The sequence below is a fragment of the Hyla sarda genome, chromosome 2 (genome assembly GCF_029499605.1).
Source record: "Hyla sarda isolate aHylSar1 chromosome 2, aHylSar1.hap1, whole genome shotgun sequence".
In the NCBI taxonomy this organism is placed as follows: Eukaryota; Metazoa; Chordata; class Amphibia; order Anura; family Hylidae; genus Hyla; species Hyla sarda.
Window position 1 is genome coordinate 63204678 of NC_079190.1, and position 14475 is coordinate 63219152.

Below are 14475 nucleotides of genomic sequence, written 5' to 3' on the forward strand. Positions count from 1 at the left end.
TCTTGCTGCGGCGGTAGTGACCAGGTCGTATCCACTAGCAACGGCTCACCTCTCTGGCTGCTGAAGATAGGCGCGGTACAAGGGAGTAGGCAGAAGCAAGGTCGGACGTAGCAGAAGGTCGGGGCAGGCAGCAAGGATCGTAGTCAGGGGCAACGGCAGAAGGTCTGGAAACACTGGCAAGGGACACACAAGGAACGCTTTCACTGGCACTAAGGCAACAAGATCCGGCAAGGGAGTGCAAGGGAAGTGAGGTAATATAGGGAGTGCACAGGTGATAACCCTAATTGGAACCACTGCGCCAATCAGCGGCGCAGTGGCCCTTTAAATCGCAGAGACCCGGCGCGCGCGCGCCCTAGGGAGCGGGGCCGCGCGCGCCGGGACAGAACAGACGGGGAGCGAGTCAGGTAGGGGAGCCGGGGTGCGCATCGCGAGCGGGCGCTACCCGCATCGCGAATCGCATCCCGGCTAGCAGCAGGATCGCAGCGCCCCGGGTCAGAGGACGTGACCGGAGCGCTGCAGCGGAGGAGGTGAAGCGAGCGCTCCGGGGAGGAGCGGGAACCCGGAGCGCTCGGCGTAACAATTCATATGGCTATAATATACTAATGTATAAAGGATCACTAGCCACATGAAGCTATATCCTATTTCAACATAAAATACAAAGGGGGAGATTTATCAAAACCTGTCCAGGGGTAAAGTTGCTGAGTTGCCCATAGCAACCAATCAGATCGCTTCTTTCATTTTGCAGAGGTCTTTTCAAAAATGAAAGCAGAATCTGATTGGTTGCTATGGGCAACTCAGCAACTTTTCCTCTGGACAGGTTTTGATAAATCTCCCCCATTGTGCATGAAATGGACTATGAGGGAATTCACATTGTGCAGAATAATTATCATTACTGTTCTTAGTCACTATTGCACATAAAATATATTTTTTTGCCTCAAGCAGTAGTATCTATAGATTTATCATTGGTTCAGGGGGTTTAGACGGGTTATCCAGAAATAGAAAACCAGAACTAATTTCTTCCAGAAACCGCGCCACATCTGTCCTGAGGTTGTGTGTGGTATTACAACCAGGCTCCATTCACTTGAACTGAGCTGCAATGCCACACACAACCTGAGGATAGGTGCGGTTCTACATTTAATATACAGTATTTGATAAAACTTGGTCCATATGTTCCTTAGACTAAGTTCACATTGCCATTGTTCTGTGTCCTTATCTTGGTCAGTTTGGCTCTTTTTTTGGCGCTGTATCACCCCCAAACCAGGTCCACCAGGTCACCACCAGGTTCCAACAGATCCCGTTGACTCGAATGAGGTCCGTCAGTGATCTGGTAGTGTACCAGAGAAAAAAATTGTGCATGTCATTTTGACGGAATTGCCGATGGATATAGCAGAGCCCAATGGCAAAGTGAGCATAGTCTTATAGGTCAACTAAAATTATATTAGAGTGAAATTAACCCTAACCCTCCCCCCATTTGCGAGGGACTTCTATTACCTTTTTCCACAAGCTCTGCATCTCCTGGTAAGTGTGTCAGTCCATCCCACAAGCCACCCCACAGCCCTTTAATGTTTTAGTTCAAGGCTGAAAACATCATTTTCGCCCGCTACACCCACATCGTAGGTCCTTCAACCACAATCTCTTCATCACTTCCACAAGCCACCCCCCCCCCCCCTAAAGCCAAGACCCCTTCTATTTTCGGCCTACAATCTCTTCATTACAGCTCAGCCTCACTTGAGGTCAGGATATGAGAGCGGGATATGAGGAAGGGACATGAGTATGGGATATGAGGTTGGGATATAAGGGTGAGATATAAGGTCGGCATATGAGGACAGGATATGAGGAGGGGATATGAGGAGGGGATATATGGTTGGAATATGAGGACGGGATATGAGGACAGGATATAAGGACAGGATATGAGGACAGGATATAAGGTTGGGATATGAGGACAGGATATAAGGACAGGATATGAGGACAGGATATAAGGTTGGGATATGAGGACAGGATATGAGGACCAGATTTGAGGACAAGAGCATCATTTTTGCTTTTCCTCTACCACAAGATTTATGTAGGAAGACTGGGCAATGCCTGGTACAGTGCTAGAGGTGGAGAACAGTGGATGACCAGTCCCATTGGCACTTGTTTATTATATGTACATCACCCCCCAGCTGTAAAGAACATTATTGTTGGCTATGAAATCACTCAGATGGCACTGGCACTATGACGCTGCTATCACTCATATCCACTAAGTAATAAAGGGTCTTCTTACATGGCTCAGGTGCCATTACTATGCTACACCCCTGATGAGTGAAATGGTTCCTTTCCGTCTCTTTGACCTTCATTTGGAGAACATCAGATCCATCAGTTCAGCCCAATTAATACATCACCTTAGGCGCAGACAGAGGATCAAGCTCTATTGACTCTGCGCTCCCTTTGCATGATACATAAAAGGATGCCATCAATTTAATTGCCGGTGAAATGCTAGGTGTATTTATCTGGTATAGTCTTCTAGATTACACCATTTCTTATCTTACCTTCCACTAAGACATCACCCTCATCCATGGAGCTGCAGACTTTGGTGGATGCCAGTGAGGTAGAGGAGCCGCTGTGCTGAGAGCCCTGAAATGAGCCAAGAGACAACTTATTATATAATATTATATTAGTATATAGCTACATCCAAACCAGAGGAAATAGAGAATGATTGTCTGCAAACAAAAAAAGTCATTTTTCGCAAGATTGGATATTTGTTTCTGTGAATAATATAATGTTGTTTTTTTGTAAGGATTAAATTAAAGAAGCTTAAAATGTCTTTTTGTGGAGAATTTGGCCACATTGAAGACCATGCCTGGTTCCTCATCAATGACTATTACCGTCATAAATAAATGTGAATTAGGACCTTCACCAGTGTTTCCCAACCAGGGTGCCTCCATCTGTTGTAAAACTACAACTCTCAGCATGCTGAGAGTTGTAGTTTTGCAAGGCTGGAGGCACCCTTGTTGGGAAACACTGTCATACACAGTGACAGGGCAGAGAGAAGGGTCATAACATGTAATACAAGCTATAAATATCTTTTAACAATCTCATTTAACACTGTGGCCCTCAAGTAGTATGTGTAACACCCTAGGATTATTGTGTGTTATCATGCAACATGATAACATGTAACATAAAGTGTCCAGTAGATAGTGGACTCGACGAGCAAATAAACTGAGCAGTGACTAAAGCGGGAGAAGGAGGAGTTTTGTTGACATGTGTTCCTAGCCATCTTGGATGTTTTGAGTTCCAACAGAGAAAGCAGAGAGAGAGAGGACACAGAGGAACAGCCTGTGAAGGATCCTGGTTCACACAGTACCTGCAGAAGCTGAGAGGAATCTGCCAGCAGGTTGAACAAGATCCAGTGCTGGTAGCAGAAAGAGAACATGAAGCTGGGCTGACCTGATTTACAGCCTATGTAAGGGTAAGTCCAAAACCCTGAACTTACATACCAATAAAAGACATTGAGATCCGTTTGTGGACAAATTGAGAGTTTCAGCTTACTCCAAGTAACTCTGTGGCGCAGGGCTTTGAATGGACCCTATCTATTTAATGTGCACCAACTGAAGGTACCCAACAACAGCTATGACAAAGTTTGTGGGTGGGTGAGACCTATATACTCTTTGCATTTGTCTGATTTTGTGCTATTCTGCACCTTACTATTTCTTATGCATGGCTTTTTTCCTTTATGCAATACAAAGTTAGTTTCAAGTTAGCTTTGTGTCAGTCTTATTATTTTTCTTAAATTCATACCCCAGATGATCCATTGGGTGGAGGCACTGCCACATAAGTACTCCAACTCCCAGATTGAAAAGGCTCAGGGTCGGATTGCCAAGCACAGAGAGGTAACAAGGGTACTGGACCTCAGGGAAATAGGACACACCCAAAACCCTGTTACATATGATTCCCCATCCCCCCCCCCCCCATTTCATTATTAATTTTAATTAATTTTCCCATAATATGCATGAAAGTAGTTCCACATGTCTTTAAAGTGTTACTATTAGGATTGCCAGTGGCAGGATATGATAAAACTAAAAGAGCAATCCCATTACCCAAGATTAGCATGAGAACTGCGCACATTCTATTCCAGCTCCGTGTCACATGACCTATATGGATTATAATGTAAGTCTATGGGGACCTCCAGATCTCATAAGTACAGGATGGGGAGAGAAGTGTGTAAGCTTAGGAATTCTCTCTCTGCTGGTTCCCGTCATAGGTCGGACCAATAAAAACATCTGACATGTCCCTAGGACATGTCAAATTCTATTGACAAGTACCCTTAAAGAAATTAAATAAACATTTTAATACAATGGTTCATAAAACAGTACAATTATAATGCAATAGAGCTAAAGGGAAATTTCAATGACCCAAATTCCTAATTTTTCTTTGTCACTAGAGAAACACTTCAGCCATGTGAATCTGAAGCACTTACTTACACGTAATACAAAAAGTGCAGACTTAGCGGCCGGCATTTATCATTATAGGTGTAAGTGAAGCATTTTTCTACACCTTTTTTGTGTGTGCTGGTAATGTGTAGGAGCACCAAATGTATTAAATGGTCACAGAGCATTTGATAAATTTGTGCAGGTCACATTTTCAGAAATTTCTCTCTTCACATACACCAAAAAGCTAAGCTAAGTCTGGGCTGGTATATTTTGGAGACTCTTCAGTGGCTTTGCGTCTTTTTCATAAAAAGGCGCAGTTCATAAACCCTTCCATATCATATGTATTGCCAAAATCAGTGGATTACAGAAATGTGTAAACCAAAAGGCGCAAAAAAGGCACAAATAAACCCTGCCTGCGCCTTTTTTTGCGCCTTTTTTAGACACAAAAAACTGTCTAAAAGACAATGATAAATGTCGGCCAACCTGTTCAGAAAGAGAATTGAGCACTCTGCATTACCATGAAAATGTTAGAGGGCTTGTATAGCTTCGAAAACTCCTTTACAGATTTTAGATGTACCCCCTACCCCAACCCAGAACTAATGTTCCCCATTTGTTAGCTAGGAATGCAATTTAAAAGCTTTCACAAGTAGTGCTACTGTAGAGATCCTGTAGGTCATCGCCCCATGTGTCCTTACAGGCTATAAAATGGAATGAAAGGCCCTAAATATATATCCTGATGAAATCTATAATAAACTTACCTTATTAAAGGAGATGGTGGCAGTGTCAGTGTGTGCTCGCTCCAGGGTAACACTTAGTATTCCTTTATTATAAGCCCGCTCATTAGTTCTTTAAAAAAGTGGGCATGGCTGTGATGTCACGAACCTCCAGTACTGCACACAATCCCGAACGCCGGGTGCAGCAGGGAGATCGCTGGGGTCCCCAGTGGCAGGATCCCTGTGATCAGAAATCTTATCCCCTATCCTTTGGATAGGGGATAAGATGTCTAGGGGTGGAGTAGGCCTTTAATAATACCCAGTATTGAGGTTCTTATTTGCAAGGATGCTAAATCCAATAGGTGGCACTGTAGAGCAAGTTCTCTTCCTTCTGGAAGAGAACTACTTTGCATATTTCTTCCCAGAAGGGCAATGCCAGGCCTATAAGACTCCACATTTCTTTTGGTGCTCTGCTCAAGGAGAAACATAGCAAACACTGGCTGCAACTTCCCTGCTATATTCAGAAATAAGACAGGAAGATATCATCAGGAGAGCTGCATATAAAGAAATGTCCAGTGAAGACTTCAGCAGAACATGGTTTATTAGGACCTGTTTCGAGATATAAGCTATCCCTTCATCAGGTCCACCTGCTATACTGTCAGTGCTGGACACCATACGTTTTATGTACTGTTGACCTTTGAGGCACCTACACTTTTTAGTGATTGTATTGCCATAGTGCTCTGACTTGTAGTAGGATAAATCCCAATAATACCACATTTTTATGTCTTTGTTAGTTGTGCAATTTCTTACTATATAAGTCTCAAGTTGAACTTACACTTTCAAATATTGAGCTCTGTCCTTTGAGAAAGACAATTATTTCAAAGTAAAAAAAAATATGAAGGCGATATAATATTCTGGCAATGACATGACATTATCAAATAAAGAAAAAAAAATATTGCAGGATACCAGGATTATTTATTTTACATTACCTTTATGTCAAGGAGATGCATGGTATTACCATATCACGTCAAGTGTTATCCATGTCAGGTAGGGAAAATTAGTTTTCTTATTGGTGGGATTTAGGATTCAACCACTTTACCCAAAACAGTTGTTGTAAGGTTTAAATATTAATATCCCTATAGTATCTTTTAGTATAATAATCTGTAATGTTAACACATATATTGAATGTACAGCATTTCATAGCAGAAAATGAACTTCCCATGTTTATTTCCCCAGTATAAAGGTGGTGACTAACATCTCCAAGGTGTGATCATATGATATCTCATATTAAAAGAAGAAACCCTCTGTGCAACATTGAAAATTCAATAACACCAACATTGTGAGACCCTACAAGTATTCCTTCATTTAGGGCCCCCTGTATCTGGTGATACTATAGGGTAAACGACATAGGAGAAGCAAGATTCCTCAGGCCCACGTACAAAGTGGGAGCGATGCACTGTGCACAAGGGGGGGGAGGGGTTTAAAAAACTACCCCTTCGCTCGCTTAAGCAAGGCTCTGGGCACTGAGCTGAGGACAAGCAGGGTTCTGTACACTGAGGACAAGCAGGGCTCTGTGCACTGAGGACAAGCAGGACTCTGTGCACTGAGGACAAGCAGGACTCTGTGCACTGAGGACAAGCAGGACTCTGTGCACTGAGAACAAGCAGGACTCTGTCCACTGAGGACAAGCAGGGCTCTGTACACTGAGGACAAGCAGGGCTCTGTGCACTGAGCTTAGGACAAGAAGGGCTCTGTGCACTGAGGACAAGTAGGGTTCTGTACACTGAGGAGAAGCAGGGCTCTGGGCACTGTGGAGGCAAGCAGGGTTCTGTAAACTGAGGACAAGCAGGGCTCTGGGCCCTGAGGACAAGCAGGGCTCTGGGCACTGAGGACAAGCGGGGCTCTGGGCACTGAGGACAAGCGGGGCTCTGGGCACTGAGGACAAGCAGGGCTCTGTGCACTGAGGACAAGCAGGGCTCTGTACACTGAGGGCAAGCGGGGCTCTGTACACTGAGGACAAGTGGGGCTCTGTACACTGAGGACGAGCAGGGCTCTGTACACTGAGGACAAGCAGGGCTCTGTACACTGAGGACAAGCAGGGCTCTGTACACTGAGGACAAGCAGGGCTCTGTACACTGAGGACAAGCAGGGCTCTGTACACTGAGGACAAGCAGGGCTCTGTACACTGAGGACAAGCAGGGCTCTGTACACTGAGGACAAGCAGGGCTCTGTACACTGAGGACAAGCAGGGCTCTGTACACTGAGGACAAGCAGGACTCTGTACACTGAGGACAAGCAGGGCTCTGTGTAGTGAGGACAAGCAGGGCTCTGTGTAGTGAGGACAAGCAGGGCTCTGTACACTGAGGACAAGCAGGGCTCTGTACACCGAGGACAAGCAGGGCTCTGTGCACCGAGGACAAGCAGGGCTCTGTGCACTGAGGCTCTGTGACATTCCTCTGGCTCACACATGATGATTGACAAGCCAGGAGCCTGCACAGAGCCCTACTTGTCCCTTCCTTGGTTCCTCACAGAGACAAACAGGCAATAGCTGCAGGGATATTATAGAAAAAGTTTTTGTTTATGACAGGTACACATTTAAGTGCAGAAAAAGCATGTTTGTCCTTCATAGGGATAAAATAATTCCTGAATAATGGGAACAATGGATTAATAAAAATGCAAAAAACAGTCAAATAATAATATTTTAAAATTGTCAAAATATCCCATAAAAGACAATAAACAGTCTAACAATAAACATAGACATTATATAGGCTGCCACTGTATTCTGCTTCAAAGAGATATTGTTCGATGGGAAAATTAGAGGTTGCAGAAACAGATGAGGTGTCACTGGGACAGTAAAGAGAAATGTCACTTCTGCTTTTATGTTTTATTACTCTTGTTATTGTCACAACACAGATGACGGGTGAATCATTTCATCTTCCATGGCTAGATGAATTACTTCTGAGATTTATGAAATATAAAACACCTCTTTTCTGACAGCCTTATGTTTCAGGTCCTTCATGCATTTATATGCACAAAGGGCAAAAAAGGCTAATCATATACGTCACGTATACTTCAGCTGAAGCTTTTTTTTTTTTGGGGGGGGGGGGGGGGGGGCAGGGGTCACACACAGTATTTTATTTTACTTTTTTTTAAACAAATACTCCAGGATATAAAAATATATCCCTATCCTAAGGCTATGGGATAAGTGTCAGATCGCAGGTAGTCTGTCCACTGGGACCCCCCCCCCCCCCCCCACGATACATTTTTATATTCTGGAGTTCTTCCTTAATGCTTTATCTTTTGTTTCAGTTTTTCATCTGAGCCATAAACCAGAAGTGAATTCAAAGTGAGTGGCAAATAGATCCATCTCTTTTGATCTGCAGGTTTTGTTTCTGATCACTTTTTTTTTTTTTTTTTGGTAGCCTGTAACTTAAGGGATGCTTTAGTGTGAATAGGTGCTGTAGACACAAAACTTAAGAATATTATATATTTATAAATAAATTGTTTGTAGTACCGGTGACAGTCCATTTCTTGGCCAACAATATGAGAAGACTCTTTGCACTAAGGTTGATGGTTGAGCAAGCAGCTGCCTCTCCCAGCTCCCTGTTCCCACCATACAAATTTAGCTAGTCTAAGCAGCAAGTTCTGAGTGGGGATAGAGGCATAAGCTAATACGCAACTCCCCTAAAAAAAAAAAACTAAAGGATCAATTATGTTTAAATCCAACTGCCAAATCCTTTTCTTTCCTGACATCTGGCATTGGAAAAAAACAGGAAAACACCACACCCATTAGTTGGTTGGTCATTGCCACTTATATTGGCGGCTTCAGACAACATTAATCTGCAGGTGCCTATATACTTTCAATATACATTTGCATGCACTGAATGGTAAAGGGGGGAGCGGTTAAGGGGGAAATCCAGCCAAATTAAATTACCTTTATAGAGCTGCACATGTTAAGGTTATATAACTTTGCAATGTATAAGTGTAATATTTGCTGAGCATGTGTTTCTCTCAGCTCTCCCTCCAGGCAGAAAGTCCAGTAGTTCTTGGCACACATGATGACTGTGGTCCACAGTAGATGACATGTCACTTTGTAACATCACACTCCCTTTTCCACAGCTCAGAATGCCAAGAGTGCTTTAGTGTCCAGTGTGTGATTGTCCCTGATTGGCTGAGGTGCATACAACTCCCTCATCTATATTCGCTGCATTCACTAACCATGTCACCTGCTCTACTCTCTCAAGGCAGCCCCTCCCAGCAGATCTTATTTAAGTTTTTATTTGTTTATTTATTTATTTATTTATTTTTTAACCACATTTGGCCGCATATCGACTTTTAGCTCTGCCAGCGTCATATCTGATTGAATACGAAGGTTAAAATCCAACGTGCCCAAGCCTTCTCTCCTCTGACATCCTCTGTCGACTTGGGAGGTCTCCTTACACATTAGATGGTCGGTCGGTCCCACTGAAAATGTTGGGTTTAGCCGACTTCTCAGTAACGTGTATGGGGTCTTTAGATTTTATATATGTACTGCTCTAGATTTTATAAATTAGTTTACTCTATATTGTTTTATTATACTGCATATACTGCTGACTAGTAAGAGATACTGCAAGAGCCCTGCAGTTATCTCCAGGCACTTAAAGGGTTTTTTATGCTTTACAAAGATGAGTCGATATTTTTATATATTTTTTGTAAAAAAAAAAATTATGCCATTAAATATACCTAATTTTAATTACATTATATTCTACCCAATCCTTTAAAAAGGACTCATCTCCTTTATACACTTATCTACATAGCAATATCCAGTATTCTAAGTTACTTTTCCAGGTTGTATAGGGTACACAACCTTTCTTTTTTAGCCAGTTCTCGTTTGGTACTATCCATTCTAGTATTGAGTGTCCTGTTTCTCTTTTCCTATTGTTCATGACCAGCTTAATCTCTGTCTGATTTCAGATGGCGTAAGTCAGAACAAAATCAGTTCTATCAGTACATGGTGATCTAAGTTCAGAGAACCATGGGTCGTCCATTATTGATGATAAGAAATGCAATGATATTCACACCTCAAGCACTAACATTCGGAATGAAATGTTTTGGCAGACCCTTTATTTAAATTCATTCAACGACAATAAAGGATATTGTCAATTTAATCTAAAATTCGGCTGCAGGGGACATGTCTGGAATTGGGATTTTACGTTCAACTGATTTAAACATGGAATTACCATGCTGCTGTAAATGTATTATGCATACAGTTTAGGAAGTTATTACTATATAATCACATTAATATCAGGTGTAGGGGTATTCCCACAATCTTTATCAGGCAAATTACCCAAAATAAAAAAAAATTCTTAGGAATTGTCCATATCAATTTTTAGTACTTGGTTGCTATTATATACACCTTCATGTAGCTCTATTGTTGTCAGGATGAGCAGGAGCATTCTTTGACTATATAGTGAATCTCTTCACTCTGTGTAGTGATATGGTGCATGCGTAGTAAATTTAGGAGGAGATGCAAGGAGCTTGTTGGAAATGTAGTTTCCTACCAGAATGTGGTTGTCACAATAACAGTACACCCAGGACACCCCACTTTATTCTGTCCATACAAAAGAAGAACAGAGCAACTTCATGCAGATAGGATAGACAGAAAGCAGGTAGTAAGCTTATCATAGCAGAATTATATGTGCTTTAAACAGTTTGTGGACTCCATGGTGCAATAACTGGGGATTTACCAATCATATCTGTTGGAAGTTTATTCCAAGCATCTGCTACTATTTCAATAAAGTTATATTTTCTGACATTGCTTGTGATCTTCCTCCCAACTAACCTCAGACTGTGCTCGCTTGTTCTTATGTTTAGCTTCTATCCTTCTGAACCTTTTTTAGACCTTTAAAAACATGTATAGGTTTCAGTCATGTCCTCCTTTTCCCTTATTTCCTCCAGGCTACGTAGATTTAGTTAAGTTTCTCCTGATATTTTTTTTTGTTTAAATAGTTACTATCATTTCATCAAATGTTGCATAATTAAATATTTTAAATAAGTAAAAAAAAAAATTGGTAATGTATCCTATCAGAGACAAATGCCTTTTTTTTAAATCTTATCACGCTCCTTTAATTTCCCCATCCTAAACTTATCATTCAGTCTAAAAACAGCTCAAATCCAACTTGAGAGACAATGTGGATTGTGGTTCAGTGAGAGATCAGGTTACATTATGTCCATACAAGTTTATAGAGAGGGAAAGGAGAAAGATAGTGAGGTGGGGGAGTAGCTGGAGAGATACAGAAGCAAACAAAGAGACTGCTGAGAGACTGCAGAAGCTTACAGTGAGTATTTGATCTCATTCCAGGGGCTCACAGCTGTAATTTAATGATTCACACTGTTCAATACCGCTCTATAATGTCCTCCTTACTGCTGCTTCTTAGGGTGTATGTTAAAGAATAGGGGATCAGGATTCCCTTTTAATGTGTGTGTGCAGCTAATCTCCACACCAGTTCAGGGACAACAAAAAATAGACATAGAGCCTGCAGAGCAGATATCTAATGAAAAATGCCATGCACAGGGTGTATAATGCCAAGAAATAATGCTGCTCCTTCTTTACACACAGGACAGGTTATCCTGAAAAGTTACCTGAAACAACAGGTATGCTTTAAGACCTTCCACCATTTGTGCAGCCCCTCTTCGGATGTGTTCGGTGAGGTCTCCAGAACTGAACATTGTATTATAAATGTGTTTTCTCTAGCACTCTAATACAACTTTTTTTTTTTTTTAAACAAAATGATTCTGGGGATGAGCCCTTTTAAGAAAAGATTATAGGTTTACATTTTTTTAGAGTTTTTAGGTCAGCAGATTATAGTATTGAATACTATAATTTCAGTATTTTTGAGTATAAAGCTGCTTAAATGCTGTTAAGATTTATAGAAACCCTTTAAGTCCTGCTTCTCCCGTACACACTGAGTGACAAGCTTTCCATCCCCTTGTGTGACTGACAGCATGGCTTATCAATCCAGTCATATCGGGCTATTGAATAACACACAAACTACAAAATGTAAAACCAAACAGCCTACAAGAGCAAATACTTGGATTAAAGGGGTTCTTCGCCCCTAGACATTTTATCCCCTATGTTTAAAAAGCTGGGTTCCCATGGCAGGGGTCGTGACATCACTTGACATCATTTTATTTCAGTGTATTCCTCCACTGTGCACACAGGAAAAAACCTTGCCCATGTGCAGCACTGCTCTATGGCTTTCTGTGCACCATGGTCAGTTACACAGTTAATGCCCATGTGAACATAGCTAATACAGCAAACATACAAATATATGGAAGGTTGTGGAGTTGAACTAATTGTAAATTTTATTATTTATCAACAGACAATAGAGACATGAAAACATTCATTATTTCCTATATAGTTTTATTATGTGATATTATAAAATCCTCTCAGTTGTAACAAATGGCATCTGTAGGTACAATAAGATACAAATATTGATAAACAATACTTCATAAATGCACGGCCTATGTATAAAATGGCTACAATGTGTGCAATTTCTTTAGCAACTTTGACACTTTCAGATTCGTCTAAAATGTTACATTATGGATTAAACAAAAAAACATTATTTAGTCTCCTCACCACTGACTTGAATGGAGTTCATTTGAGATCAGATAGTTTTTTCCGGACTTTAGTGGAGAAAAAAAATAGTGCATGCACTATTTTTTTTTCTCCAACAAAATCTAAGGCATTATTTGATGTAGATCCACATAGTGGTGCCTGACGGCAATGTGAACTTAGCCTAAATATTGTTCAGGAGTATGATAGTATGATAGTAATATAACAGAATGTAAAATAGTTACAATAATTTATTAGTAAATTAGACATGGGAAGAAGTCAACAGCGTTGGTAATAGAGAAATGACTTGAGTTTAACATACCCCACATTATGTCATTCTTTATTATAAATGGATTAACTAATTTTACATTTTCAGGAGAAATAAAAGAAGACCTGCACAACACAATTTCAAGTTATAAGAAAACATACTCCATAGAGGAAGTTGTCTTAGCAACTAAAGTTTTTCAGCCTAAGTTTCTCTTCACATGCAGGGGGCGGGCTGTGTTGCTTGGGCTAGGGCTACATTGTAATTGCCTCATGGGGGTCGCGTGATAGTGTAATGATTGAAATATAGTTCCAGCACTGGCAACACAGTCTGGATCCTGAAAGGAGGGAGAAAGGTATTAGGCTGTATTGGCAAACTCCCAAGAAGTGAGCTGCTGGGGAGGAGGATGAGCATAAAAGGGTGACCCTTTTAATTATTACAGTATTTCATGGGATTAAAATAATTTATATAGTTGACAGGTTCTCTTCTTAATTTCCTTTTATGACAATTTTATAGTTTGCATAATTGTACACTAAGTATTGCTGTAAATGTGTTGCTTTACATTTCTACTACTGATCCTGTGTTACAGGCTGTGTTATAGTCCACTACTGGAAACAGTCTTGCTACTGGAAACAGTCAATACACTTGTTGTTAGACAGACTTCTGATAGCCCTGCCGAGCTCCTATATTACGACAGTACTACCTATATCACAACCCTGTACAGTGCCTGCTGTAAGGAAACCAGTTTAAGATTTTAGCTCTGAAGCCTGCAGAATTGTGAATGCAGCTTTGGATTATAATATATATATATATATATATATATATATATATATATATATATATTCACAGAAAAGTCATGATATTCAGCAAATTTCCATGATACAAAGTGGGGATATTTTTCTTTATACATATTTTTTATTTCTTTAGATACATATTTTGAATGATATGCATAAAAGTCTTAATACAGACTGTGTTCAACAATTGAGCTGTCAGAAAATGCTAAATTGAGTTATACAAAAGAATAAGACATCACAATAAAAAAGAAATATGTTATTTTTATTTAGACATTTACTGTCTTATAAGACCCATAAGAAAAATATAAACATATTACAAACAAGATACAAAGTATAATAAAATGCAGTTTTAAAAGGAGAATTACACTCTTAATACTAAACAGTGTGAAATAAATATAACCTGACCATGGTGACAGACAGTGTAGATCAGTGTTTCCCGAACAGGGTGCCTCCAGCTGTTGCAAAACTACAACTCCCAGCATGCCCGGAAAGCCAAAGTCTGTCCGGGCATGCTGGGAGTTGAAGTTTTGCAACAGCTGGAGGCACCCTGGTAGGGAAACACTGGTGTAGACAGATTAGGAAATCTACCACTATACGATATAATGGAACAATATACTGGATCATAAGGAGATGGGAATATGTATTGCATTCTACAAATTTTTCATCAAATGTGGAGCATGTGGACTAAATGCCAAAGCAA

At 40.8% G+C, this 14475-nt stretch overlaps 1 protein-coding gene across 5 annotated transcripts in view; it reads right to left on the bottom strand.

Annotated features, from left to right (window-relative positions):
• DCLK1 (doublecortin like kinase 1) overlaps positions 1-14475 on the bottom strand; it is a 408196-nt gene that overhangs the window by 102817 nt on the left and 290904 nt on the right. For all 5 annotated transcript variants that reach the window (XM_056561922.1, XM_056561921.1, XM_056561920.1 and 2 more), the window contains one exon: positions 2529-2613. In XM_056561922.1, coding sequence (XP_056417897.1) covers positions 2529-2613 — 85 coding nt within the window. The remainder of the gene's footprint in view (positions 1-2528; positions 2614-14475) is intronic.